This window comes from Zeus faber, assembly GCF_960531495.2.
Source record: "Zeus faber genome assembly, chromosome: 18".
NCBI classification, from domain to species: Eukaryota; Metazoa; Chordata; class Actinopteri; order Zeiformes; family Zeidae; genus Zeus; species Zeus faber.
In genome coordinates this window covers 13,123,075-13,147,157 of record NC_137210.1, presented here as the reverse complement: position 1 = coordinate 13,147,157, position 24,083 = coordinate 13,123,075, and the positions used below count along the sequence as shown (strand labels likewise).

The window sequence follows — 24,083 nt, the reverse complement described above, 5'->3', positions numbered from 1 at the left end:
TCCACCCTTCTTTCCCCCTCAGACGGCTCCGCGGCGTCGTGGGTGGAGAGGCGGGTCAAATCGTCAACCTCGAAAGAAGGCAAAGATCAACGGCCTCTCCCGATCTCCTCTCCGCCGTAGCCCAAACACCACCCGGCTCCGCAGCGAAAAGGAGGCCGGCCTGAGAATGCTTATTTTAGAACCCTCTCATTACCGCACCCTGATCCCCCGAGACACTGAATCACTGAAGGCAAAGTATGAGTGTGTGTGTGTGTGTGTGTGTGTGTGAGGGTGTGAAGCCTTCCGCTCCCCAGCCCCAGAACACCATTAACATACAAACGATATGCGGCTCTGAATGCAAGCACAGAGGCGCTGACGTGCGCAAATTGAGTCCGCTCACCTCTCTATACTAACAGGGCGGTCAAACTTGAAGAGAACGTAGTCGCCTGCCGTGGGGGTGATGGCCCAGAAGAAGTCCTCTCCCAGATAGGTCTTCTCCAACGTGTGGCCCTGATACACCTGCCACACATGGAAAACAGATGTTTTTTTTGTTTTTTTTCCAGCCCCACCTCACGCCTCTGTTGGACCGGCTTGCAAAGGAGGCCCCCCCCCGGATGATAGAGCATCCCTAACCCCCTCAAGGAGTGACCGAGAAGCCATACCTTCACCGAGGTAGACACTTCAGCCGGAGGGTTGACGTGGATCTTGTGAAGCAGTGGCTTCAGGAAGTCTTTGTCCTGCACCAGCACAGGGACAGGAAGTGAATGAGCCGTGAGAGGATGGAACCTTTACAGAACTAACGCAGCGGGTAGTGAACACACTCGCGCCTTAAAAAGGTACGGGGGGGGTACAGCAGAACAGGGTTGATAGGAAGGGACTCACAGTCAATTTCTGAATCTTCCCGGCGAGGGAGGAATGGAGGCCCACGTGTTGAAACAAGGACGGTCTGAAGCGAACCCGCAGACTGGACTTCTGGCGCTCGCAGTGCTTCTATTGAGAACAGGAGAGGAAAGAGGTGTTGAAAAACCACAGATATAGAAACGTGGACGCGCGGTCGCCATATTGGGGCGCCAATCAAAAGAGTAGACCGCTTGGAAAAATGCCGCAGGCACGTGCGGCATTGGGCTGTACAAACAGACGAAACATTCAAAACAAGCATCGCGACAGCTTTTGACAAGAAAGTCGCAGTTTTATTATATTTTACTTTTACATAAGTTAGTGAACTTGAAATATTGCTTCAGACTAACCTGAAAATGACCTGACACCCTCATGATGATGGCTACTCTACGGAAAAACATAACGCTACTAAATAACTGTTAAAGCACTCCGTGGCCAAACGTGACATTTACTTAACAACGACATTAATCTTTGTATAATTGACTTTATATAAAAATGATCAGTTAGTGGGGTTTGCGCTCAGGAGACTATACACGCTAGCTGGCCTCAATCAGTTGGATCTGGTAAGCCGTATTTATTTTCGGTAAGACCGTTGTCGTGATCCGTGAAACCAAGGAGGGCAAAATGTCAAAAATGTCTTCACTTCAAATTGTGTCACTATAATCTAGTTGTCGGTAATAATGTAAAATATCTTGGGTATTTTATGACAGGATGTAGGCACAAGCAAGCATTTTCTCCCGCAGGTTTTACTATGTGTACATATGAAGTGAATGTCTTTGTTCAGAGCACATTGTACACCACTCTTTACTGCACACAGTGAGTTTATTTCATACTGGTAGGCAGCAGATAACAACATCAGACTACCAATAACATTTTAATTTATGATCTAAATTGCACTGTAAGAATGTTATGTTTCACCCCTCCATACTGCAATAATAATAATAATAATAATAATAATAGCTTTATTTATATAGCACCTTTAAAATGCAGTTTACAAAGGGCTTTGACAGATGAAATAAAAGCAGAGGGCTCAGATCATGAATTTAAAAGGAAAAGGAACATTAATAAACAATTTAATTCATTCATTAAATTGAAAAAGTGGGTAGAGACAATAAAAATAAATAAATAAAATATGATAATAAAAATAAGAAAAAATAAGTAAAAAAAAAAAAAAGATAAAGAAAGGGGGCAACATCACATAAAAGCAGATCTATAAAACTGTTTTGAGAAGTTTTAAAGAAGTCACTGACTCAGCCAGCCGAATCTCCTCAGGCAGGTTGTTCCAAAGCAGAGGGGGCCCTGACAGAAAAGGCATTGCCACCTTTCATTTTAACTTTAGACTTTGGAACAGCCAGAAGTGCCCTGCCTGAGGATCTGAGAGTGCCTGCTGGCTCATATGGGGTCAACATATCTTTTATGTAGCTTGGAGTCAGATCCAGGCGTGCTTTAAAAGTGATCAGTAAAATCTTAAAATAGATCCTGAACCGAACAGGGGGCCAACGGAGAGAAGCCGGGATCGGGGCGGTAAGACGCCAGAAAGGTCGCAGTAGTCTAGTCGTGAGAAAATTAGGGCGTGGGTTACTTTTTTCAGGTCGCTGTGTGATAGTGACGGTTTGATTCTTGAAATGGTTTTCAGTTGAAGGAAGCAGGACTGGACATTTTTTTAAATTTCAGGTCACAGTCAAATAGTACTCTCAAGTTTCCGGCAACAGACTTCCCATTTGCGGACAGAGTACCAAGGCCCCTCTCCATTTGACTGGTAGAATTTGGGAGAGTGAACAATATGATTTCTGATTTTGAATTATTGAGCTGAAGAACATTCTGTGCCATCCAACAGCAGCGAGGCTGTTTGGGTCACCAGGTCTCAGAGGAAGGTATATCTCTGTGTCATCTGCGTAGCAATGAAAAGAGACGTTGTGTCTTTGGATAATTTGGCCAAGAGGCAGCACATAGATTGAAAATAAAATTGCACCTAAAATAGAACCTTGCGGTACACCGCAGGTAATGTGGGCTGTAGAGGATGAGTTGTTACCTATGGCGACAACGAAGGTTCTTTCTTAAAAGTGAGAACTAAAACCAGGCAAGTGCAATCGCCTTGATGCCAACCCAGGTGTTAAGATGGTCAATTAAAACGGCGTGATCTACAGTGTAAAGGCTGCACTTAGAGCTAAAAGAATTAAGATTGCGCTTTCATCCCTGTCAGCTGCTTAAAGGATATCGTTGGTTACTTTGAGGACGGCAGTTTCTGTGCTATGTAAAGCTATAAAACCAGACTGGAATTTCTCAAAGGTGTTATTATGACACATAAAAGCCAAAAGCTGGGTTAATACCACCTTCTCTGAAACATTTGATAGAAATGAAAGTTTAGAAATGGGCGTAAAATTGTTAAGAACGGAGGGATCGAGGTTAGGTTTCTTTAAAAGAGGATGGACCACAGCATGTTTAAAAACAGAAGGAAAACTGCCTTTCTCCAGCGAGATATTTATAATAGATAATAAGCTGGGTCCAATTGTGATCACCTCTTTAAGAAATGTGGTGGGAATAATATCAAGGCTGCACGTGGTTGATTTCATGTGGGATAGTTTCAAATAAAAATGATAGTGACACAGGTTCAAAATTGCTAAAATAACTGTCAATGTCCCGACTGGCATGTATAACTTGGTCAGGGGGAGTAATTTGCTGTCTTATATTCTCAGATTTACTTGCAAAAAAAGTTTAAAAACTCCTCACACATCTCTGATGAGGCCTCAGTAGACGGGAGGGGGTGATGACGGGGTGAGTCTATTACCTTCAATAAGATTCTGGGGTTGGAATGGTTTGCAACAATCAGGTTGGAGGAGAGAGTTGCTCTTGCTTCTTTAACTGCCCGTTGATAATTGCGCATAGCGTCTTTCCAGATCTCATAAAATGCGTTTAAACCACTCTCCTTCCCTTTCCGTTCCTTTTCTCCTGCAGTCTCCTTTAGTCCCTGGGTGGATTCATTTAGCCAGGGCTGCGATGTTTCCTTTGACTTTTTGTCTTTGTACGGGGCGACAGAGTCCAGGACAGCCAAGACACGCGTCTTTAAAATGGGAGACAAGCTCTGACCTCTGTGTAAAATTTGGATAAAAGGCAGTTGAAGGCAAAGCAGCAGCAGTGAAAAGTTCGGAAAACTTGCTCGCTGACAGAGTTAAAAACACGGCGGCGGACAGGATAGTTGTGAGTGACAGTAGTTCCAAAGTTTAGAGGATCACCGACAGCAGCAGCAGAAGGCTATAGAGGTTGCTGAGGAACGCGTATTAAATTATTATGATTAGCCTTAAGGGGGCGTGTATAATGAGCGTGCTACCATAGGTCTATGAAAGGAGATGATAGTGGTTGTTTTTGAAGACATACCAGTCCCGTTGAGGAGAGCCAAGTGGGCTGCTGGAGTGGTGGATGGAGGAGGTGACTATAATTAATGTGAATGAATGTGGGACTCACGGACCGTCAGGTGGTGAATGCATTGCAGGAGTAATCATTTCCATTTTGATTTCAGTTAATGCAATTATTGAAATCAAATTTCTGATTCTTGGGTCTGTTTTTCCTAACATTCCGGATCTTCCAGTCGAAACTACTAAAACAGCACCTACACTCTGGCTCAAAGGGAGTTGGCACTGCACGTGTTCTATTCCCACATCCACACACACTGCAAATGTACAGTACATCTCTTAACTATCAGCATCCAGGTGGTTGCACTCTCTGGAGGGCAAGCCTGGTATAAATACCTCACTTTTAGACATGGTACAACAAAGAAATCAGGAAGGTCCAGCAAAATATGGTCGGTTGTGTCTTATGATGGATGCCATAGCAAGTGAGGCCCTTCTGTTCATGGCGGTTGGACTGCAAGGAAAACTCCACCGGAAGGCCCCCGCTGCCTGCTTCATCACTCAGACATGGACACCACACACACAGAAGGTTTTGCTGGGGCATGCATTAGAGGCATTGCATGAGCGCGGTATCAAAGTACTGTGTGTGACAATGGATGAGCAATGCAACCAATGTCAGCATGTGGAGTGTGATCCTTTGAACAAAAGGTGTTCACATGTTGCTGAAAAAGTGTGAGCCGGAGAGGAATTGAGTTTGTCCAAAACAGGGATCTACTTTGACACTGACCCAGTTGCTCCAGAGCCCAATTGTTTTATGTTAACATATGAATGCAGTGTATCTTGGAACATTGGTCTCAAACACTTGATGCATTACATTGTATGTAGTATTGTATTATAGTAGCAGACGAGGGCCGGTGGTTAAGCCTCGGTCTGCGGGATACAGCGCTGGCTTCTTCTCATGCCAGTGCAGCTGTACCGAGTCGGCCTGATCAGCCCACGGGCGCTGATCGTTCCGGCTCGGCTGGGAGAGTTTTCTTATGTGTTGTTTGTCTTGCAGGGAGGGGGAAGCGTGGTGCAGGGACCGGCGCCTGTGACCGGATCGCTGCCTCCCTCTTGTCCAGGCCCTGGTCAAAAGACTCACTATGGACCTCATCAGGCCGTTAAGACCGCAGTGCTCTTGGGCATCATTTTGTGTTAGTCCTAGGGGATTATGCAACCCGGTTCCGCAAGGCAATAGCGTTGCGCCGTATTACAGCCAAAAGTGTGGCGCAGGCAGTGTTTCAGGTCGTCTCCTGAGTCGGGATTACGAAGGAAGTCCTGACCGACCAGGGCACTTAATTTATGTCACGTACAGTACAGAACTTTATGGGCTGTTGGGTGTCTGCTCAGTTTAGGCCAGTGTACCACCCCCAGACTGACGGCCCGTTGAAGCGGTTCAAAAAGACACTGAAGAACATGGTTCGTTTGTGGTCGACGAGAACCGTAATTGGGATAAATGGTTGTTTGCTCTGTTGTTTATGGTGCTGAAGGTGCCTCAGGCCGCCAACGGATTTTCTCCCTTTAAACTCCTCTCCAGCAGGAGCCCCCTGGGGGGTGCTAGACCTAATTAAGGAAAACTGGAAGGAAGTGCTGAGCACCAGTAAGAACAAGGTTCTTACTGGGGTTACTTGTTCTTACTGGTAACATGCGTCGTCGTAGACCTGCAGGCAAAGCCTCGCACACAGGGGCACTGGACGGCTCCCCGGCCTAAGCCGGGCTATGTTAAGCCTTGGTCTGCGGGATACAGCGCTGGCTTCTTCCCGCGCCGGCTCTGCTGTACCAAGTCGTCCTGATCAGCCCATGGGCGCTGATTGGTCCTACTCGGCTGGGAGAGTTTTCTCATGTTTTGTTTGTCTTGTAGCGGGGGGAAGTGTGGTGGAGGGACTGGAGCCTGTGACTGGTTTTGCTGCCGACAAACCTATTATTTACTATTATTTACGTCCTTGCTTGCCAGCGAGCATTTTTGGTGTTCTTTTAATAAAAACCCCCACTTGAGTGGAACTTCACTGTAACTTTGGAGTGGAGTCGCCCACAATTATATTATATTGTATCATAGTATTATAACATTCTAGTATTGTATTGTAGTATTGTGTATTGTATCACAGTATTGTATGGGTCAGTGTTTAAAATAAGTGAAGAAGAAAATAAAAAATTTGATACTAACAATATTTGCGATAGTGTAATGGCAACTGCAGAAGTCAAGCCTGCAGAAAGGGACTTATCATATGTCTCGGGGTGTGCGGATGAACTGACTGGATGTTCTTCTCTTAACTGGAGTATGGGGAACAAAAATGGTCGTATTTATTTTCATTAACAAATTGATTTAATTATTAATACAATAACAAGCAAACAGGCAGCTTTATAACAACATAAAAGATATAGAAATCTACAGTTTAGGAGAAACTCACAAAAGCTGATATTCTAAATAATTTACACATGATGTTGCCTATTCATAGATGGGAGCCTGCATGTCCCAGAGGAAGTTGTGGCTATTCAGAAGGTTTTGTTTTAGCATAGAGATGATAAGATCAGCCCCCAGTAACTGAATTTAATTCCAATAAGCAATGGTGTAGTGGTGCCTGGAGAAATGGGGATACTCATAATTTTTGACAAAAAAAATAAAAACTAAAGCCGTCTGTCCAGTACAGGATAAACGCCCTGTGTCACTGTAAACGGTGACATGTATTCTTACATATTTACACGGTGGTATTTCACAACTGGCCTTTAACTTCTGCTGTTTGACTTCAGGGAGTAAGGATCATTATGGAATTAACATTAACCACAGAAAAGTAATCAATCTTTTCTAGCCCACAGACTATAGGGTAAAACAACTACATATTAGCCACTGTGTATGTGAACATAATCTCTTTAGTGGGTGTTTTTAAGGAAGCACGTATTTTCTTTGAGGGGTGCTGCCAAATAGTCATCCCAAGTTACAAACAAAATCCCTTTCAGCAACAAAAAGCACTTATGTCAATGTCTTCCAATATGTCAATACACAGACTTCATCCACAGTGGAAGTCCAAATGCTGACCACTATGAACCCGACCCGGAACCCGCACCCAGTTTGTGTCCACGTTTTAGTATCACCTCAGACATGCATCGGGTGGGTTCTGTAATATCCGGGAAAAACAGGGTCCGGGTATTAAAATATTTTTTTATATACATTTAAGCAAATGTTCTGGGTCCAAACAGGTAAGGGTCTGAATTTTGGGTCCCGTGAAGACCTCTAGTCTGGTGTCTGCGCACCAATAATAACCACAACAGCACAGTAGGTACGTCACCAACAGCAGCCGGTCCTTCTTGGTGTTTTACTGGGTGTAAAAACTACTCCCCCTTTGTTTGGTTAAGATTTACAAGCCCAGATGGTTTCCATCACTTAGAAGCACAATAGCTTTTATTGAAATTAGAGCCTCGTAAAGTTCACAAGAGGCTAAATGCTGCCATCTTGTAAGCGAGCGCTCAAAGTTTCGAGTTGACGCGATGACTTCGGTGACACGGGCATGCTCGTTCAATCCACAAAGCACGTACCTAAGGAATGATACGCAGTCAACATTCATAACGTACGTTGCTGCAGAAAGGCAGCGTAGCCCCGTGCCTTTCGTAGATGTCGCACACGGGCCCTGTGACACAACCGCCAGTCAAACGGTCGGACACGCCCAGTGTGTCACATACATATACATACGGTCATACATACAGTGGGGCAAAAAAGTATTTAGTCAGCCACCAATTGTGCAAGTTCTCCCACTTAAAAAGATGAGATAGGCCTGTAATTTTTATCATAGGTATACCTCAACTATGAGAGACAGAATGGGGGGAAAGAATCCAGGAAATCACATTGTAGGATTTTTAATGAAATAATTGGTAAATTCCTCTGTAAAATAAGTATTTGGTCACCTAAAAACAAGCAAGATTTCTGGCTTTCACAGACCTGTAACTTTTTCTTTAAGAGGCTCCTCTGTCCTCCACTCGTTACCTGTATTAATGGCACCTGTTTGAACTCGTTATCAGTATAAAAGACACCTGTCCACAACCTCAAACAGTCACACTCCAAACTCCACTATGGCCAAGACCAAAGAGCTGCCAAAGGACACCAGAAACAAAATTGTAGACCTGCACCAGGCTGGGAAGACTGAATCTGCAATAGGTAAGCAGCTTGTTGTGAAGAAATCAACTGTGGGAGCAATTATTAGAAAATGGAAGACATACAAGACCACTGATAATCTCCCTCGATCTGGGACTCCACGCAAGATCTCACCCCGTGGGGTCAAAATGATCACAAGAACGGTGAGCAAACATCCCAGAAACACACGGGGGGACCTAGTGAATGACCTGCAGAGAGCTGGGACCAAAGTAACAAAGGCTACGATCAGTAACACACTACGCCGCCAGGGACTCAAATCCTGCAGTGCCAGACGTGTCCCCCTGCTTAAGCCAGTATATGTCCAGGCCCGTCTGAAGTTTGCTAGAGAGCATTTGGATGATCCAGAAGAGAATTGGGAGAATGTCATATGGTCAGATGAAACCAAAATAGAACTTCTTGGTAAATACTCAACTTGTCGTGTTTGGAGGAGAAAGAAAGCTGAGTTGCATGCAAAGAACACCATACCTACTGTGAGGCATGGGGGTGGAAACATCATGCTTTGGAGCTGTTTTTCTGCAAAGCGACCAGGACGACTGATCCGTGTAAAGGAAAGAATGAATGGGGCCATGTATCGTGAGATTTTGAGTGAAAAGCTCCTTCCATCAGCATGACAATGATCCCAAACACACCGCCCGGGCAACGAAGGAGTGGCTTGGTAAGAAGCATTTCAAGGTCCTGGAGTGGCCTAGCCAGTCTCCAGATCTCAACCCCATAGAAAATCTTTGGAGGGAGTTGAAAGTCTGTGTTGCCTAGCAATAGCCCTAAAACATCACTGCTCTAGAGGAGATCTGCATGGAGGAATGGGCCAAAATACCAGCAACAGTGTGTGAAAACCTTGTGAAGACTTACAGAAAACGTTTGACCTCTGTCATTGCAAACAAAGGGTATATAACAAAGTATTGAGATGACATTTTGTTATTGACCAAATACTTATTTTCCACCATAATTTGCAAATAAATTCTTTAAAAATCAGACAATGTGATTTTCTGGATTCTTTTTTCTCATTTTGTCTCTCATAGTCGAAGTGAACCTATGATGAAAATAACAGGCCTCTCTCATCTTTTTAAGTGGGAGAACTTGCACAATTGGTGGCTGACTAAATACTTTTTTGCCCCACTGTATATGCCAATATATGTATGATGTCATACGGTCATACATATATGCCAACTGAAAAAGAAGTAGGTATACACTGTATACCTGCTGTACCCTGCACTACACCACTGCCAATAGGTGAAAGTGTCATGTTCAATTTCTCACATTAATCACAAATCAAATTCTATGAAAACTGGTTCAGAATTGAGCGAAATGCAGTTTTTGTAGAGAAGTCTGCATCTCTCAATACACATTGTATCGGTTTACTAGCAGATCTTGACCGTTCCAATCTATGGTAAAAACCAGCGAGTGATGCAACGAACACACACACACACAACCACACACACACACACAACCACACACACACACACACACAATCACACACACACACTTCGTACCGCGTCCTTCTCAGGGTTGCAGACTTTGACCCAGAGAATGTGATCCAGCAGCCAGTCTATGGGCTTCTCCTTATAAAACATGAAGATGAACTCCACGATCAGATTAAGGTCCGGGGCTTGGAACATCTTTCCTGTAGTGCAGAAAGAAGAGAAAAGCGTGGAAAAAAATAATAATTGTCTGGAGTCCATTGCTCCTGCACAGAAGCTCATTAATCAATAAATGAGCGACCATGTCATCGTGGCGGAGGCTCGTTCTCCTTAAGTTCCATCAATGCAGTCGTGCAACTGAAATACGGAGCAATCAGCGTGAAAACGCCACCGTCCTGTACTAACACCCTGTAATCCTGGACTAACATACTTCGAGGGGTGAAAACGCTATGAATGGCCCTGAGGAGATCTCTAATCGAGACCTGTCATGCTCAGGACACAGGCAGGGCCGTCTGGTTCTGGTCGGAGCGGAGCGTACCGATGAAGCCCAGCTGAGAGAACTCCAGGATCATCCAGTCCTCGGAGGACAGCTGCAGGGCGAAGTTCTTCATGGTGGCAAAGTAGTTGGGCTTGGCCACGATGTCATCCTCCAGCTAAGGCGGAGAAAGGAAAGGCACAACGTCAAGGAAACGAGGGAGAGGTGAGCGCGGGGGAAGTCGGCGGCGCAAAGAGGCAAGCCCGGCGCGGGTTTAGGACGGGTATAAGGACGACAGGTGTTTGCCGTTTCGAGCCTTGACATCTGAGAGAAAACGCCAAATTGAGACGATCGGCTCGCGTTTTTAATTCTCCTCAGGGAACGAGTCGCGGCGCCTTCATCCGCGGTTGATGTAAATCACTCCCATGTGACGTCTAGAACTACTATTTTTGAAGTATGACGCACATATTAATTGGACACAGCGTGCGGCGAGCTGACACCAGCGTTTCCCCGGTAACAAGCTTTTATGGGGAAATGCATTTGCAACCAGTGACTCTGTCACAAGGATGAGGCATTCTAACAAGTTACTGTGGAAAGATTGATGCGGCGATTGCATTAGACAAGGGCTAAAATTGAACTAAGAAAATTTTGAAAATCTTTGTGGAAAACAACATCTGATTAAAATAATTCAGGTGTTCACGGGATTATCGCATGAATTATTCATCACATCCGCATTTCTGACCGAAGGACGGAGATCTCTTCTCAGAGCTGCGGTAAGAGTTTGGAACAGTCATTCCTAACTTACGCGACCAAAATACATCGCCATGACAAATGAGTTACTTTGGCACAGAATAATCGCTTTCATAGAAGGCCATTTATAGTAAAAAACTCGCTGCTGCCAAAAGAAACGACACAACGGAGAGGCTGATTTGTCAGATTAGCAGGAGGAGCTGGGCCAACGCCACGATATCAGGGTTTGACTTTCAAGATACTACTTTTTATATAACCGAACGTGAACAAGAAACTCAAAGCTTCAGCCCGTAAAGGGACGTACCTGCACGTAATAAACCCCTTTGCTCACGGCGTACATCATTAGGAAGGAGTAGTCCAGGTTCTGCTTGGTCCGCCATCTTAAAAACAAACAAAAAAACCCCAAAAAACAAGCAGAAATAGTTTGCAAACTTTCAAAATGTTTAACCCATGTAAAACAACTATTCTGTCAATATTGCGTTAAAATATTCACAAGGGGAACAGACGTAGAGTATCTTTCAGGGACTTGTACCCTTTTGCAGCTGTCAAACAAGAAGAAGCCACAGTGGAGGAGCGGAATGGCTGGAAGTGTCTGGGTAGGTCTGAGCTGAATCAGAGTTTTAATTCCACTTGTTTTTCCAGCGATCGCACGCACAAGCCGTATTTGAATCGCTGGGGGCTTCTCGGGAATTGTCCGAAAAGGGGCCAACGTAAAAAAAAAAACTAAAAAAAAAACACTTGAGCACCAACGCACCCATGGAGGGAGAGGGCGACCGAGCTTGTTTTAACCCGAGTCGCCTCCTTTGCTTCCACGCAAGCAGCGCCCGGGCCGCTGGGACTCGGGCAACGATCACGAAACACAAGCTGCACCGTAAACAGGATCCTAATGAGGCCGGTTGTGAGACCGACCATAAACACAAGATAACCAAAGTGGGAAGGGGATCGAGAGGGAAAGAGAGAGACAGCTGGAGGCCGGGAGGGAGAGAGAGAGCGAGCAATGCGGAGAGAGAGAACGGGGAGCGAGCGCCAGTGTGCTTTGCTGCAGATGACCCTGAACTGACTTTGAGAAATGCCAGCGGAATACTAAGTGTGGAGGCAGCCTACCTAAAAGCTCCCTCCGTCCCCCCTCGCTCCCTCTCCGCCCCCCCTCCCTCTCTCCTGACTCATCCTTCCTCTATTCCTGCGAGCAGTCATTGGGTCTCGTTTCTCTTTCTTCGCTCCCGCCTGGTTTTCCAGGACTCCCGACTTCGCTTCACACCCGGAAGGGAAGGTGTCGCCGTCTCACCTGACCCTCTCTCTGGAGTCTCCGAAGGTCTCCTTGAGGTTGCTGAGGTCGGGGTAGTAGGCGGCCGGAGGGGATATGACCTCCAAAAGGCCTGAGTTAAACTCCGTAGAAAACCTGGGGAAGGGAGCGGAGGGGAGGGGAGCGATGTCAGCGGTGTGACCAAAAACACATTTTTACGGATGCGACCGTAACAACCCGAGTATTGTATTTTGAAATGTACACACTGAAGAACTGAGCGCACTCACTCCTTCTCCAGGCCGGCCACCACGCTGTGGACGTAGTCCACGTCAGTCTGCAGAGACAGACAGACAGACACAAACGACGGTGAACAGGCTGCTTCTAAGCAGTTGACTCATACTGTGTGTGTGTGTGTGTGTGTGTGTGTGCGTGCGTGTGCGTGGGCTGGGGGGTGTCTCACCTCTCCCACGAAGACGATAATGACACAGTCAAGCCTCTCCTCCGGCGACAGTTTGTCGATGAGTGAGCGCAGCGTCTCCGCCAGATACGACTTCACCTTGCGCTTCACCGTGGGGATCCCCATCACCATGGAAACTGGGGGGGGGGGGGGGGGGGGATGAGAACAAGGCACCGGCAGCGCTGACCGACCACAGAGACCTACTCGTTTCTAACCAGACTTCTCGTGGCGGCGAGCGCGTCCGCCACGCCGGTCCAGCGGTGGAATCCACCCGGAGGTGGGGTCAAACCAGGACTCCTCCTCCGGGAGGTCGCTCCTAACGAGCTTGAAAGCAGCACAGGAGAGCACGGCGTCCTGCTCCTTCCCTCAGGTCACATTGGGCAGCGAATCAACTGGGCAGCGTCGGCACGCGTGGTTAAGACACTGGTTGTATTCCCTTCTGATTCAAGATTTTCTTCCCGCTTTTGAACATCCCTGTAAAGTCAATTCAGTGATTTGTTTTCTAAACACATAATACATGTTAGAAAGTTAATCGCTGAGAACATGTGAAAAGACTGAACGATGTCGTACTGAGTCGTGGAGTCAGACCGTTAAACTGTTTCTCACCATTTTTGTGGTCTGGATTTTTTGGGGGGCGGGGCTAAATCACGACTCGATGACCTACAGCGGTCATACTCGCCGTGGCTCCTCCCCCTAACGCTACATAAAGACCGCGGTCGGAGGGAGAAATAAGCTAAGCCAACAGCCTGGAGTTGGGGATAAAACGCCGTCTTGGGAATGAACACCTGGAGCGAAAGGCGTCTTCAAGGAGACCGCGCACGGACGCCTGGAACCTAATTTTTTTTTTAAAAAGCACCGTCCCGTCGGTTTGACCGCGTGGGGTTTGGTTACGTTAGCGTTAGCTGTATGCTAACAGGCTGCGGAGCCCCCACCTGGTCTGCGGAGGAGCCGGAGAGCGGGGAGTAACCATCCCACAGCCAGACAGGGGCGCTTAAGGTCAGCAACTGGGAGTGGTTTCAGCAAAGGAGTATTAAAACAACTCCAATGTTAATGTTTGACATGATTGGGTGTGGTTTGGGACTTACTCCAATGTAAATTTTTGACTGGATCGGGTGCGGTTTCGGCGTCTTCACTGGACACGCCCTCAACGTCTCAGAACAGAGGGACAGAGCCGTAACTAACGATTCTTTTCATTATCGATCAATCTGTCGATTATTTTCTTGATTAATCGATTAACTCTTTTGTCCATAGAATGTCCGGAAAGGCTGAAAGATGCCTAACACGGTTTCCCCAAAGCCCGGGGCGACGTCCTCGAATGTCTTGTTTTGTCAACAACCCAAAGATATTTAGTTTACTGTCATACAGAACTAAAGAAACCAGAAAATGTTCACATTTAAGAAGCTGGAATCAGAGAATTTGGAATTTTTCTCTTAAAAAAAAAAATAAAATACTCAAAACGATTAATCGATTATCAAAACAGTTGGTGATTAGTATAATAGCTGTCAACTCATCGATTAGTCGTTACATTCATCGTTTTTTTCATGATTTTGAAACCTTATTTTATGTACCCTGCAATGTTTTTAATCATTCCAATTTGGTTGGGAGGTTAATAACACATTTTTCTGCGGCGTGACAAACTCAGAACATATATTTATTTTTGATTGACAGGAACTTTAATGTTTTTGTACAAACCGCAGCGGCATGAAAACTCTGTGTCTTCACAAGTAACTTTGATGGACATTCCAGAATTGGCAAAACAAACATAGGAGCTGGAGGATAAAGAAGTGGAGTACAGGGGTGTTTTCAGAGAGGTGTAACAAGCACCTATCCCACACACACACACACACACACACACACACACACACACACACACACACACACACACACACACACACACACACACACACACACACACACACACACACACACACACACACACACACACACACACACACACAGAGAGAGAGGGAAATAGACGGCTGGGAAAAAGCACTGGGAGCAGGAGTTCAACACGTCTGAGGATAAGGTGAAAGAGACACGAAGAGAGAGAGAGAAAGAGAGAGAGAGAGAGAGAGAGAGAGAGAGAGAGCGAGCGAGCGAGCAAGAGAGGGCGGCTATTGTTATCTCCCCATCGCTGCAATTGTATGAGGTCTGTGGAGTGAGGGGGGGGGGGGAGTACAGACGGCCTCTTCTCTTGACTGAAAATACACACACATACCCACTTTTCCCCAGATAGACTGCTACGGACATATCTCACTGCATCTGACCCATGAGGAAACAAGGATCACTTTCACTGGAGAAAAAGAGTGTGTTTGAGAGTGTATGTGAGAAGGGAGGATGGCTGTGTGAGTGAGTGAGTGAGTAAGTGTACCGCCAGCACACACACACACACACACACACACACACACACACACACACACACACACACACACACACACACACACACACACACACACACACACACACACACACACACACACACACTTACGAGTCAGAGTAAACGCAAATGGAGGGATGAGTAGGTTTCGCAGGGCAGTTATGGGATACAGAATGGTCTGTCCCCCTGTTTAAACCCCAGCGTAAAGACAGGAAACCGCGGCGCGCATTTGACGAGGGGGAGGGGGGAACGCGGAACCAACTCGGGGAGGTGGCGGATGTGGAGAGGAGGGAAGAGGGGGGCGCAAAAGAGAGAGAGAGAGAGAGAGAGAGAGGGCGCAATCCAGCAGCGCGATCCGAGCAGCGTGGAGAATCTGTCCCCGTTTTCTCTTCTTTGTGCTGCTGGGCGCTGCGAGCCACGCACCGTATAGCAACACCCACCAGCAGGGAAAGTAGGTCGAGGATGAAAGCAGCGTGTGGGAGGAAGGAGAGGAGACAGAGACTGACAGAGGAAAGGGAGGGTTGCGGGACAGAGAGAGCGGGAATGCATGCGAATGCGGGGAGCCCGGAGCTCCCCCGTCTCCCCCGCGGCCCCCCCTCTCCGACGCCTCTCGTTTGGAGGTTTTATATACAGTGCTTTCGGACGGTTGGCAGACCCCTTCACGCGTTCCAAATTTTGTCGTGTTACAGCCTTATTTTAAAATAGATTCAATTCTGTTTTTCCCCTCATCAATCTACATGCGCTAACGCACAACGATGTTTTTTTAGACATTGTTGTACATTTATTAAAAAAATAAATAAAACAACTGATGTATCACATTACAAGCGTTGAGACCCTCAGAATTGAGCTCACGAGCCTCCTGTTTCTATCAATCAGCCTTGAGATGTTTCTACAACTTGATTGGAGTCCACCTGTGGCAAATTCAGTTGACTGGACATGATTTGGAAAGGCACACACACCTATATAAGGTCCCACAGTTGACAGTTCTCCGATACAGGTTTTTAAGGGCCGATGCCAATATAGATATTTGTTTGGGCTACCGATAACTATATTTTGTTCCGATATTCAATATCGTTTATTCAAAATTCTTAATGCCAAAAAGAATGTCTAAAAAAAGTGTTGTAATAATTCCAGGATATATTTCTGCCTTTAAATGAAGAATCCACTACTTTTTTTTTTTTTTTTGCATTTTCATGAAAAGAATGTGCAAAGAAAATAAAATTGCATTTGCAAGATAAAAGTGCATGAAGCTGTAATCAGACCGATCAGTCTCTGAACAGATCACCCTCCTTTTCACACATTTCCTTCTTCTTCCCTGTGAAAGACAAAAGAGCGGCTCCAGGGAGCGGAGATCACTTCTGAAAAAAATCCTCGCCCATCTTCTCACGGCCTGATGGCAACCCCTGCATTGAGGTCATAAATAATAGCGATAATAGTTGCTTGTCATATTTTTGTAACAAGCAACCATATATTTTTTAAATCAAGCCAAAAAAAAAAACGCGACTTCACCAAAAATAAGCCCAAAGTCACGTAAGCGGACTCCCTCTCTCCCTCTGCCCCCACTCTCCCTCTGCAGGGGAGGGGTTGCACCGCGAGGGGGAGAAATGCGGGGCACGGCTTCGCGGAAGAAACGGGTTATGTATTATAACGCAACATCAAACTATATCGGTATTAACGGTATTGTCTCATCCAATATCTTGTTTGAAAATATATCTATATACCGTCTTCATTATTTTTCATATCGGCGGTTTAAGACATTGACGGGCCGATATCCAATATCTAATAAAATACCTATATCGGCCCAATATATCAGAAATCCGATATAAGGGTTGAACCCTAAACAGAGCAAAAACCAAGCCATGAGGTCGAAATAATTGTCCGTGCACCTGCAAGGACGGAACGTGCCGAGGCACAGATGTGGGGAAGGATAAAATAATTCTGCAGCATTGAAGGTCCCCGTGTGGCAGATCCCCATTTGGCAGAACGCGGTGGCCTCCATGCCACCGTGTTCTCCGGCGGGGACTGGGAGATGAGTCAGGATCGACGGAAAGATGGACGCCGCAAAGTACAGAGAGAGATCCTTGATGAAAACCTGGGGGCGAACGTTCCCCTTCCGACGGGACAACCACCCTGAGCACGCCAGGAGTGGTTTCAGGACAGGCCTGTCGATGTCCTTGAGTGGTCAAGCCGGAGCCCCGACTGGAACCCGATTGAGCGTCTATGGAGAGGCCTGAAAATGGCTGCGCACCGACGCTGCCCATCCAACCCTGACAGAGGAGGATCTGCAGGGAAGGATGGGAGAAACTCCCCAAACAGGCGTGCCATCATGTAGCATCATTTCCAAGAAGACTAGAGGCATCAGTCATCTGTCATCGCTGCCAACGGGGCTTAACAAATAACTGAGCAAAGGGTTGGAATACTTATGTAAATGTGATATTTAACTTCCTTATTTTTAATTGCTTTGTCAAGGTAACATTAAAAAATGTGGAAAAGGTGCAGGGGTCTCATAACTTTCCGAATGCTCTGTACTCTATATTATATACTGTATGTCAGTCTGAACTTGGGTATTTGTGTACCGTTTTGACGTCTGAATGGTTGGTAAACATTTTTGGAAAAAGGAGAAAAATGGTGCCTTCATCCCATTAGTACGCCAATTCTGAGTAAAATAAATGTGTGCGACATCTACTTATGTGTTGAATAGTGAACTGGCTGTGAACGCCATCACCCTGCATTCAGGATTACTTAAATGAACAAGATTTTTTGGAATCACATTGCCTTAACAGTAAAACAGTATATACAAAAGTAAATGAAGCAATATGCTTAAACATACATATGTATGAGCTTTATACTTGTTTTAATTGCTGATACTTATTTTAATTGCTGCAGGGGCCTCAGCGTATATTTCAGTATTACATATCCTCATCCATTGGGCAAGAACTTTTCCTGTATATGTAATACTTAATTTGATCTTAAGTTAAGTGGGAGGATGTCCCAATTGGAAGTGCTAAAAATATCACGCTGCGAGAGAAGCTTATGAGGAAAAGAGAGGGCAACGCGCAGTGAGGGGAAAAGAAATAGGTGGCAGACAAACTGACGTGGAAAGACAGGGGTGGGATATGTCCTGGGCCTGGGGCTACTATTGCCAGGGGCTTTCGTAAGCATTAGGACCATCTGTCTTGCGGCTTTCCGGGCGGTGCAGTCGATCCGGAGAACAACAACCGCTGCCAGAGATTCACAACTTCACCGCGGACTAAACCATCCGCTGCTGCGGGGGGGGGGGTCATGCCAGGGGAGACTGCAGGACACCGTTCAGGGAGAGGAGCGCCGGACCTCTGCGAAAAAGCCCTTCCGCAGATACCTCTCGCCACGTCACGTCATGACAGCAGGTCGACCGGAAGAGGAGAGATGGGCCAGGGCTTTTTCCTCCTTTCGTCCCCCCTCCTGTGGGGATACCCACACTCATGGATCACTGAGCTTCAATGAGACGAGAGAGAGAGGCCGTGGGCCGGGGATACAAACCTCTGTTTATTCCTCCGCTCCCCTCTCCCCCTCCCCGCCTTCTAATCCTCGTAATTTGTCTCGGATCTCGGCCGCTTCCCTCAGCCACTGCGGCCGGGAATGAGGAAACACCCATCGAGTCGTCCCCCCCATCCCCCGCAGCCCCCCGCGTTCTCTCTGTCCACACAGCAAGATGGGTAATCCTGTTAGAGAGCACCCAATCCGGCGGAGGTGACCATGCTGTAAACCAGTGTGGGGTGGCGGAAGCTATAGCACAATGGTTAAAAATTGAGGTGATGGGGGGGAAAAAAGGGGGTGGGGGGGCAAGAATAGAGGCAGAAATTTCACTCTGACTGAGGTCTAAAGTCAAGACGGCAGCTTTGAAGGACGACTGAGATGGATTCCTGACGCTGAAAATGAGTCATCGGCTGAAAATCGTTATTTTTGGAAGTGTGACGGTAAAGCATAGGCTTTAACATGGTCTTTGTATAACCTCCCAAGTCTCACAGTTTTGAGACTTGTATATACATTCACAATGTACGTAGGTGAGAAAGTCTAAATCAAGTTTTGGTCAAATGTTTCAATGAGTAAAAAGGATTTCCAACAAATATTGCAAAATATTGGATTGTGAATACACAAAATAAATGGAATACTGTTTTTACACCAAAGTTAGCGTGTATATGCCGGTTTATTAAACGCGGCTAAACCCGCAAAATTGGCGATTGACACCTTTTCCCATTGCCAGTGGACGAGTATGCCTTTCTTTTTTTTTTTTTCGCCCTTTTTTTTTTCCTGGTGCGTCATCGTTCAACGTCACAAACACGCCAGAAAGGGGCCATGTCATGTTTCCTGTGTGAGATTGGGTAAAAAAGACCCCAGTAGAAAGCAGCATGGAGTAACATGAAAGCAACATTCCCGCGCCGGCAGCGCCCCAAGCGCAGTGCACGTGCATCGGGCCCGGTCCTTTAGCGCTGGGGGGCAGAGACTAGGGCTTGGCAATATTATTACTGGAGTGCACTCTGCACCGCCGTGTTGTTCCTCCAATATCTGATCTGAACCCAACCAAAGAAACTAAGAAAGCCTCTTTCAGAATGACTTCAAAACGGGGTTTACGGTGATATTTCTTCTTTTTGTGACGGGGAGAAAAGCACCGGGCACGGTTAAAGCGGCGAGGCGGGAATGCCAGTTCCTATTTGCGCACGCTTTCAATTGCGCTTTACAGGTCGTTAAATTAGCAGAATAGAAGGACAAAAATCACCCCCCAAAAAAAATCGCCTAAAAAGAACAATTGCCGATGGACTCAGTCAATCGCCGGCTGCCGATACAGTATATGAGTCCATTCGGCCAAGCCTACCCGAGAAGCTCATCCGGTTCGGAGACCGGCTTGGGGCGGTGCTAGAGTGGCTTGGAGCCCGGCGGGGAGCGCGGGCGCGCCCCGTCCCCACAGACCTGGTCACGCATGCGGGGAAAAAGTCAAAACTTCTGATTTGGGTTTTGGATATGAAATGATCGATTGATACACAGATATTCCTGTTTATTTACGTGCCAACGCCTGGAAAAGGGGGCGAAAATCCAGCGTGTCTCCCCGATTGTGTTTCCATCACTGCCGATCGGAGCTGGAGCCGATAAATACCCGTGACTACTGCAGAGTCATTTGCCGTATGTCAATTGTAACCTTTCCCGCTAGAGACAAAAGCCAGATGTTAGTAGGTGTTAGCGGGTTTATTGTGCAGTTAAAAAGAGGTGTAAGTGTGTAGCTCCCTTTCTGGGAAGGAGAGAAACAAGTGCAGACACAAAACCACACATTTTTAATCCAATCCAAATTTGATGTCAGCAAACAGATGGCCAGGGGAAATGAAAAGATTAAAATCTTATTTGACGATATCAATCAGGGAGCATGTGGGTGACTTGATCAACAGATTAAGTCATTATATAAATATCTAGTTATTGTAGAAATAATATTTAGTTACAGCCCTTTCTCACCCCGAGGCCTACTCATTATAAGCTTGTTTCCTATCCATCCCTTGAGAAAAGGGATGGATAGTCAAACCTCCTTCATTAAGTTGAATACAAGGTTGCAAAGCGGAAACGTGGCCATGTGCAGTGGTTTTGGTTAGAGATGCACCGATCCACTTTTTCTCGGTTCCGATCTGATACTGATACCAGAGATCCAGTATCGGCATCAGTATCAGTATCTTTTTTTATTATTTTTTTTGTATGTGGAGTATAAAAAATTAGATTCCCCCCCCCCAAAAGTTGTTTTTCCTTCTTCAAGAAGATCACAAACCCTTGAATATAAAAACGACTCGATAGTTAGAACGACAGTTTGAGAAATGGAAACGTTATAGTGCTTTTTATCCAGAAAAAGCGTCTCGTCATTTTCTTTAAAGGCCAGTGTTGCCCGTTACAACATGCTCAATGTGGCGTCTAGGGCGTGCGCCGCGTACGGGGGCGGGGGCCGCTCGGTTTGGAACAAGGATTTTCATGGATGAGCTTGTTGCGAAAAATAGTACAAAACTCCCCCTATGTGGGATTATTCTGGTTTTCAACCGGACGTAACCGGCAAGCCGAAGGACGTATCCATGTAGTTTGTAATCCTCATCCGGTGACTCGTTATAGTGTGGCACTGCACAAATAGAACTACAACTCCCATCAGCTCTAAGGCGGTGCATATTGTATACGTCAGAATCATTTTGTCTTATTTTGGGGACCAACTGAACGGCTGCTCCAATCAGTGACGCTTTGCCCAACCACAACTGCCAGTTCCTATACACGCCAGTTTGAAATTAATTATTTATTGAATTCTCAAGGAGGCAGACCATGGAACTGAATTTGGATCAGTCACACCAGTTCGATATCCGATGAGTGAATGACGTCAGTATCGGCACCCGATACCGGATACCCGCTATCGGATCGGAGCCATTTCTAGTTTTGCTACAACCCTCACATCTTTGTGCGACCAGTCGACTGATTCTGCTCACGCTCATTTTCAACCAACGTGAACGATCACCTTGCTCCCTTAAAAAGGTGTTGCTGAACCACTGTCCTTGCAGAAAACATGGCGGTAGACACCAAAAACCAAAATAAACAATGAAACAGTTACTGGAAAAGAAACCATACTGTCTCGGTACGATACGGTTATTCCGGTTATTAAATGCACTGTTTTTTTTCAGTTTGTGTGTGTGTGTGTGTGTGTGTGTGTGTGTGCGCGGCGCGCGCTCACCTCCGGTGCGCCCCAGGCCGACCTGTACGGCAGGGTGCAGGCTGCCCTCATTGTTGAGGAGGTGAGGCAGGTGGTGGTAGATATTTGGCACCTGCAGAGGCTTGCGATTGGCGAGCTCCTTCAGCAGCTTCTGCGTCTCATCTGCAGGCGGTCGAGCAGAGGAAAAGTCAGGAGTCGTCCTCCTACTGACCCTTTGAACTGATGAGAAGATCTAGCCCGCCCGCCCCCCTCCGTCAGTCTATTAATATGGCAGGGAATCTAAAGAAAGATCAGGTCAGCCGTGCAATTAGCCTTTGTTCAGCCTGAACAATCTGAGTAGAGCGAGAGCTGGGGGCCAGCGTGGCGGGTGCAGGAACACACTCGATAAAGGCGGAAAAAGGACTTTAAATGCTTCGGATTCGAAAGACAAACCCCGCAAAAGTATGAAGCGCTTCGAGATTCCAGGGGTTTCCTTTTCCACAACAAAAAAGGCCCGAGCCGATGCCGATAAGTCTCCCGGCACGGACGAGCGGAACCGCGGCGCGCGCAGGCGCTACCTGAGAAGTTGGTGATGGCGTCCTTGCTGCCGTTGGTCTCGGCGATGGCCCGCCTGAACTGCTCCAGGATGTTGTTGAGCTCGGAGGAGCGCTGCAGCGTCCTGTGCTCGGCCACACGGAGGCGCTCTTTCAGGGCGTGGAACTCCCGCTGGTACGCTATCAGCTTCTCTGAAGGGCGGGGAGAGAAGAATGTGGAAAGGGTTTGCAATTAGCCCACGTGCTTCCTATTTGCGTCCGACGACCGAAGACAAAGCCCCGTCTGATACCAGCGCCACACCCCTTTGCCCCGGAGAAACAATAGGCCAAGAGGGACGCGTTCATTATGATGAAGCGGGTTCTCCGTGGAGCCGGCAAGTGTTGCGTTGCAAACTAGTGATCAAACTTAGTGTCTGCAGTGTGTCATGAAATGAAAAGGCCACCCCAAGTGTTAGGGATGATATTTCGAGTTACCACCACAAATTTTTGACAAAAAATAAAAAAAAATAATAATGATAAATAAAAGATTTTAACACCAAAAGTCCAAGATGTCAAGCTCTTGTTGGAATGCCACATGGCAAAAAGTGAAGTATCTTTATCTACACTGGCTTTCCCTCTTCCACCACCATGAAATAAAACCCTTTATTTCACACCTGCTGCCTCTGTGCATCTGAGCGACTAGGTTATAACGACACGTCCATTGAGCAAAAACAAAGCCAAAAAAAAAAAAAAAAAAAAAACTCCTCCACCTCAAAAGTCTTGTTTTTAATGACTGCTACATATAATTACGTCTGACACCACCCAGTAGTCTAATTGTTAAGAGTAAGCTTCATCACTGTTTGGGATGTTGTTTATCAAATGTTCAGTTACTAACCACACCCCTTTTGTCCTGGTTGGGGACAAGATAAGACTTCATTAATTCAGGATTTTCACATATAGTGGTACACATTCTTTCTTATAGTTTAAATTATGATTATAACAAGATGATCATGATAGGAATATTAAAGGGACCTTTCATTTGGAGAAACGAAAGCTTTGATCCAACATCACAACAGTTTTTGTATTATTTCGCATAACCTTAATGGACTTTTTTAACATGCCATTTTTAATTTTACAAGCAGGTATTCTCTTGTAAAATTCCATGATTATCGTGATAATAAATACTTCCATATTTGCCTTGCCCCAAGTTGAGGAAGGGAAAGAAATGTTCTTGGAAAACAAGCAGCAGTATTACTTTCTTGGAATGGCGTGTGTGTGTGTGTGTGTGTGTGTGTGTGTGTGTGTGTGTGTGTGTGTGTGTGTGTGTGTGTATGTGGGGGGGTGGCAGTTTGCACAGTTCTGAGATAGCCTGTTCTTGGCAACGTCTTATCAGACGGCAGAGGGTAGGTGTGGTAGAGAGCACCGGCTGCGTGAGGATTTCAGTAAAGGAGGGTCGCCGTAGGCGGATTTTCATCCATTTATGAACAACGAGTCATGTGCCGAGAGCCGCCAAACTGCAATCAAGGCTCCAACCGTCAGAGACCCAACTGCCTCGCCGTACAGTACCGCTTCAGGTTTGATCGCACATGTAGATTTTAAGCCCTTTTAGAGAGCTCTTCTTCCGGATCGACAAAACCCTTGATATCCCTTTCCGTCCCTTTATCTCTTCCTCGCCATCAATCACAGGTTTTGACTCTGCTATTGTGCCGGCTCTTCCCTCGCCCGTCGTTCCTAAGCTAAGACAC

At 46.3% G+C, this 24,083-nt stretch overlaps 1 protein-coding gene across 1 annotated transcript in view; it reads right to left on the bottom strand.

Moving 5' to 3' along the window:
- Nucleotides 1-24,083, bottom strand: part of mgat4a (alpha-1,3-mannosyl-glycoprotein 4-beta-N-acetylglucosaminyltransferase A) — a 37,515-nt gene that overhangs the window by 4,145 nt on the left and 9,287 nt on the right. The window contains exons 2-12 of the mRNA XM_080019579.1: nt 22,384-22,551; nt 21,848-21,988; nt 12,753-12,886; nt 12,580-12,626; nt 12,335-12,448; nt 11,354-11,429; nt 10,363-10,477; nt 9,897-10,027; nt 862-969; nt 642-716; nt 380-498 (exon numbers count right to left, since the gene is read on the bottom strand). Of these exons, the coding sequence (XP_079875705.1) occupies nt 380-498; nt 642-716; nt 862-969; nt 9,897-10,027; nt 10,363-10,477; nt 11,354-11,429; nt 12,335-12,448; nt 12,580-12,626; nt 12,753-12,886; nt 21,848-21,988; nt 22,384-22,551 (1,228 nt within the window). The remainder of the gene's footprint in view (nt 1-379; nt 499-641; nt 717-861; nt 970-9,896; nt 10,028-10,362; nt 10,478-11,353; nt 11,430-12,334; nt 12,449-12,579; nt 12,627-12,752; nt 12,887-21,847; nt 21,989-22,383; nt 22,552-24,083) is intronic.